We start from the raw sequence: 5,703 nt of genomic DNA, 5'->3' as shown, positions 1-5,703 counted from the left end.
CCCATGTCAAGTGAGGGGGAAACAGAAGGGACTGGGGAGGGGAGACAAGCCAGATGCGGAGGCCCAAACCCTGCTGGGAGCTGGGGCCCTTGTCCCCATTCTGGGTTACCAGGATGAGGACATCATGACAGGGGGACACTGAGAGACAGAATGAGGAAGCTCCAAGGTTGGGAGGGGTCTGGGAGGCCCTTCCTGGAAGCCCACATTGCTAAATAAGGGAGTCATCCTCCCTTTTCCAACAGCTCCCCACAAAAACTGGGAGGAGGAAGCACAACTCTCTCTGATGCTGCTTTGAGATGATCTCTCTGGTTCTGTTTTCTTTTTTGGAAACTTTTTGCTGGGGGTGGGTGGGTGTTGGCAGGAACAGCTCTGTGGAACATGCACGTCAGGTAGAGGCTTCAGAGAAGACACCACGTCAAAGCGTTATGGATGGGCCACATGTCAATGTAAGGTAGTCATCACCCAAAGATGCCGTTTGTCGAGCACCTGCTGAGTTCTAGGCATGTGCTGGATGCTCTGCCTAAGTCAGTGTAAATGTCACCACCCCCAGAGGCCCTCCCTGACCTCTTGGGGTCATAAACCCTAGTAAACTAAATCCACTCCTGTTCCCCACCCCCTGGTTATTCTCCCATGCTCCTTGTTCTTTCCCCTCCTACCACTCATTGTCATTTGTGATGGTTTTTATCCCTTCCCTCCGCTAGACTATAATCTTGCCATGAACAGGAGTCGTATCGGGTGTCGGCTGCTGTCTATCCATGCTAAGCCATTGTGTGGCATCTAGTAGTCACCGGAGTCCTTGTTAAATGCATGCATGACTGTCTCTAATCTTCGCAATAGCTTTATGAGGCAGGTATTATTATCATGTATGTTTTACAGAAGAAACTGAGGTTCAGAGGGTCAAAGAGACTTGCTTAAGGACACAGTTTATTATCCACTTTAGCTCTGCTCCTTCCCCTAAGGGATTCAGAGAACGAGAAGACCTAAGGGTCAGAAGAGAAAGTTGGGCCCAGCAAAATGGCTCATCTGTCCAGCCAGCCCCTGTGCTCAGCCTTCCCCAGCTGAGCTCTCCCAACCTCTCTTCACACCCCAGGAGCTCCGAGTCATCAATCCACAGCCACAGAGCTGGAGGCCAGTCCAAACTGGCATGTTTATTTCCCAAGCCAAGTGAGACCCAGCCCTTTCCTGCCCACCCCAGGGCAATATACAGCTGCGAGTCCACGCCCCACCCCTTAAGCCTTAACATGACATAAATTAATGAACTTTTATAAAACATTGTCCAGGGAAAATACATACATATAGAGAGAGCCAGTGCTGGCATTGTGTGGTGGGAGGGGGGTTACTTCTTGAACACAGGTACGAGACCCTGCCCCAATAGGGTGGCGGCCTTGGCTATCTGGGCGCCCACCCACCCCTGTACTTTCTTCCCTGAAATAGCTCACCTGCTGTCCTTATAACCCAGTACCTCAGCTGGTTACCATAAATCATGAGGGCCCAACATCTTGCTCCCAAAGGGAGCTGCTTCCTGGCTGCCCCCCTCACCGGCCTACCCCTCTGAGGTGGGTCCCTCCCCTGTCCTTCCTTCTTGCTGAGGTCCACCAGGACCCGAAGACAGGGAAACCAGACCAAGAAATATTGTTTCCTGATATGTTTGGTGACCATATATCATCACAACCTGGACTTTTGTTAAAAGTGGAAGGTGGTCTAATTCACTGGAAACCAACCGTAACCCTGGACTGCCTAGACAAAGGACAAATGGTCACTCTACTGATAGGTCTCCCCTGCTCCGAACTGGCCCATCCCTACCACTCTTGACTTTCCAAAACACATTCCCAATTGGCAGCAAATTCCTCTCAAACCTCTATTCCCATCTCTGCTGCCTCTCACTCTCCAAGGCCTTCTAACATCTTGGCTATACTTTCTAAGGCCTCAATAATATTGGTGACTTATAGTATCAGGGTCAGGAATAATGCCTCCTCCAACTTCCACATAAGACCTGGCAACGTAAGGCCTCTGGTGTCAAGCCCCAGACCTCATAGCTCCTTGGGCCCAATCCCCTAAATCATGGCTGCATGGGTCTGAATAGAAAAGCAGCTCACGCCTATAATCCTAACACTCTAGGAGGCCGAGGCGGGAGGATTGCTTGAGCACAGGAGTTCGAGACTAGCCTGAGCAAGAGCGAGATCCCGTCTCTACTAAAAATAGAAAAATCAGCTGAGCGTCATGGTGTGCACCTATAGTCCCAGGAGGCTGAGGCAGGAGGATCCCCTGAACCCAGGAGTTGGAGGTTGCTGTGAGCTACAATGATGCCACTACATTCTACCCAGGGTAACATAGCCAGACTCTGTCTCAAAAAAAAAAAAAAAAAGCAAGCCTTAATTCTCAGTCTCCCATCCCAAACTTGCCAAATCTCCTCTCTCTAGGCCTCCCTGTAACTAAGGGCCATGGCCAAGGAAAAATGAACCATTAATCCCCTTACTTCTGCCCTTGGCCAATGCAAAGGGCTCTGTTTCCGGTGTCTTCTCCATATGTTGTGCATGTACATTCCTGGTCCCACCTCAATGTGGCTAGGAATCCTAGGTATCACCTCTTGGGGTGGCAACTGATGGAAGCTAAAGTGATCTACCTGAGGTGCCCTGCACCCCGACCTGGTTGGGGCTGGGCCTTGGCCCCTTGCAAGGGCCTGACAGAGTCAGCACCCCACCCCTTGCTTTTAGAACCTGCTCAGTAGGACATGCTTGTAAGACTGCTTTAAATAAGTCTTGCCACAGCAGATAGTACCAGATATCAGAAACTCAGTGCCCAGGCCCTTAAAGGTTCCTCCTGTCTTCCCTCCTTCCCCTCCCATCCCCATGTGTAGACAGTCCGCAGCCACACAGTGCTCTGGGAAACAGCACTCTCGATCTGCACAGGCTGCCCTGCTGCTTCTCATTCATTGTCCATCCGTCTGTCTTCCGGGAGCAAAGCTTCCTCCACGTCTGAGTCAGGCTGCCTAACCTGCTGTGTCCCTCCCACCCCCCGCAAAAGCAAGTGCCCAGATCCAACCCCTTCAAGTAGAGCTGAGAGAACCTGGGGCTCAGGAGGTTGCTTTCCGATGGGCCCCTGAGTAGGCATAGGAGATGGGATGGCGGGTCCCAGGCCTCACAGTAAACGTGTTGATGGGGCTTCCGTAGTGGGGGGTGCTGTGGGGAGACCTGGGGGAGAGCAAGACAGGTGAATTTAATATCTGCAGCTGGTTAACCAACACCCCTCCCATCTCCCCCAGGGACCGGGCAATGTGGCTCAGCGCTGTTGCGTCTGCCCCCACGAACCCCGGGTTTATGAAGCCCAGGGAGGGACCCCAGTCCACCAGACACAGGGCTCCCCTTGCGGCCCAATACCCTTTCACTAAGAACCCTCACTCCAGCCTGGGTCTGGACCCATCCGAGTTGTTGGGAAATCCCTCTACCCAAGGAGCACTCAGCTCCACCCCCACCTAGAGGGTGGGAGAGGGGAGAGAGAAGAGGCGGAGCAGGGGTGAGGGAGAGAGAACAATAGAAATGCGAAGCGGGTAGGGAAACGCCAACAGCGCCCTCTTCAGGCGGGTGGACCTCCTCCCCTTTCTGCCTGCAAACAGAGGGGGAGAAAACCAGACGGATGGCCACGGCCTGGTCGGGTCCTCTGTGGCCCCAGAGCCGCGCTTCCATGGACCTCACCTGGCTCCCACCCCCCGGGCTCCCTCCATCATCCCGGCCGCCGGCTCACCTGCCCGTAGCAGGGGCGAAGCCGTAGTCGGCGCCGCCGGGCGCTTTGTGCTTGGCGTCCCCGGCCGCCCGGGCGGCGCCCTCCTGGGACAGCCTCCGCGCGTGCAGGCCGCCGGGGGGCGCGCGGCCCGCCGAGTTGACGCGCCGCATCTCGGGGCCTCCGGGCGCTCCGAAGGGCCCTCCGGGCTGCGGCCCGAAGCAGTTGGGGGTGCTCAGGCTGCGGCCGGTGCCGCCGCGAGGCAGCCCGGGGCTGCGGTGGGGCTCCCCGACGTACAGGCGCTTCTTGATGAGCGAACGGCCCCCGCCCGAGAAGCGCTCCAGGCCCCCGGCCCCGGCGTAGCGCGCACCCGCGGGGAAACCCGAGAAGCCGCGGGCCGGGGGCGCTGTGGGGCCCGCGTCCCGGGGCTGCCCCAAGTCTGAGAAGTTGTTCCGGGGAGGGGAGTCCAGGCGGCGGCCCAGATACTGGAGGGTCCGGGCCGGGGGCTCAGGGTCATTGCTGAACTCTGGCGGCGGTGGGATGACCTCAAAGCTGAACTCTTTCTCCTCCTCCTCCTCCTCCTTCTTGTACGAAGGGGAAGGTGGGGAGGAGAAGGACTTGGGCAGCAGGCGGCCCCGCGGGAGGTTCAGGGGAGCTGGTCTTTCCCAAGCCACAGGGGCCTGGGGCTCCGCCTTTGTCCAGTTGTGCCTTCGGCTTGGCTCTGTGCCCTCTGGGTCTCTTCGGGCCTGGGGCTTCCACTGGCGGGTTACCGTGGGCTGGGCTGACGAGGTCAGCTGGGAGTCCTTGTCAGGCTCCTTGGGTGACTTGGGGACCACAGTGAAGGAGTTGGGCCGACACTCGCTGTAGAAGATGCTGTCAGAGCCGGCCAAGGCCTCGGGTTGGTGGCTGTGGACTCGGATACTCCCTGGCAGGGAGGACCGACCCAAGACAGCCCCTCCGGGCCTCCCCTTCTGTGCCCTCTGCCTGGCTGCCAGGAGCAGGGCCATTGGGGAGCCCCGCTCCACCACCTCCCCAGTCACTGGGTGCCTGAGTAGGTCATCAGCAGGCTGGGCTGAGGGGGGGGCTTTGGGTGGCAGCCCCTGGGGCTCCTTCACCTCCACAGGCTCCCCCGACCCTGTAGCCTCTCCTCTGGCTGGGGTGGGCATCACCACAGCAACCTCTCTGCTGGGGCTGTTCTGGCTGCGATGGGGCTTGTAGAGAAATAACACCTCTTCCCGGCCAGGGGATGTCTTTGGTGGGAGGGCTGGAGATGAGAGGGCTCCACCTGTGCGCAGCCTAGTGGCCTCTGAGGGGGGCCCTTCTGCCCTTGGCTGGGAGGGAATGGAAATGTCTTGAGATTCTGGCTTCTTCCACTGCTCAGCTGGGACTAGATCCTTCTCTGCCATCAGTTGGGATGACATAGTGGGCAGAGTTGTGGCTGTAGATGGTACAGAAGGCCCAGGCGTGGTGTTGGGTGGTGTTGCTGGCTCCAGTGTGGCCTTGGGTGGTGTGGCTGGCCCAGGCGTGGGCTTGGGTGGTGTGGCTGGCCCTGGTACGGCCTTGGACTGGGGTGGTGTGGTTGGCATAGGAGTGGTGGATAGAGGGGGTGGATTCTTGGCCACAGACTTGGAGAGTTTCCCATTACCAGTCCCGTTTTCAAAGATTCTTCCCCCTTCTAGCCGAGGCTTGGGAGGCAGAGACCCTGTGCTGGGCTTGGCTTCCTTCTCTGCTGAAGACGAAAGCCGGGCCTCCAGCTCACTCCGGATCTGCCGGACGCTGGGAGTTGGGGAGTCTTGGGGGACGTAGTCCACCGGGGGGAGGGACAGGCTGGGGGCTGCCTCTCCCCCTGGCAGGCTGCTGCTGCAGAGACTCTTCTCAGGAACACCTGGCAAGCTCTCTGTCTCTGGCAGGCTCGGGGGAGCCTCCTTCTCTGGCAGGCTGGGGCCTTTCCTGCCCTCCTTGCCCTGAGAGGCCACCATTGGGCCT

At 58.0% G+C, this 5,703-nt stretch overlaps 1 protein-coding gene across 1 annotated transcript in view; it reads right to left on the bottom strand.

The window, feature by feature from the left end:
• Positions 1-2,364: 2,364 nt before the first annotated feature.
• The window catches only part of LOC105807423 (chromosome unknown open reading frame, human C6orf132), a 34,163-nt gene continuing 30,824 nt past the window's right edge, over positions 2,365-5,703 (bottom strand). Inside the window, exons 4-5 of the mRNA XM_012640802.1 lie at positions 3,742-5,701; positions 2,365-3,191 (exon numbers count right to left, since the gene is read on the bottom strand). Coding sequence (XP_012496256.1) covers positions 3,074-3,191; positions 3,742-5,701 — 2,078 coding nt within the window. The 3' untranslated portion in view covers positions 2,365-3,073. The remainder of the gene's footprint in view (positions 3,192-3,741; positions 5,702-5,703) is intronic.

Source organism: Propithecus coquereli, unplaced genomic scaffold (assembly GCF_000956105.1).
Source record: "Propithecus coquereli isolate 6110/MARCELLA unplaced genomic scaffold, Pcoq_1.0 Scaffold158, whole genome shotgun sequence".
NCBI lineage: Eukaryota > Metazoa > Chordata > Mammalia > Primates > Indriidae > Propithecus > Propithecus coquereli.
Note: the sequence above shows the minus strand (reverse complement) of the source record. Positions and strands in the feature narration are given on the sequence as shown.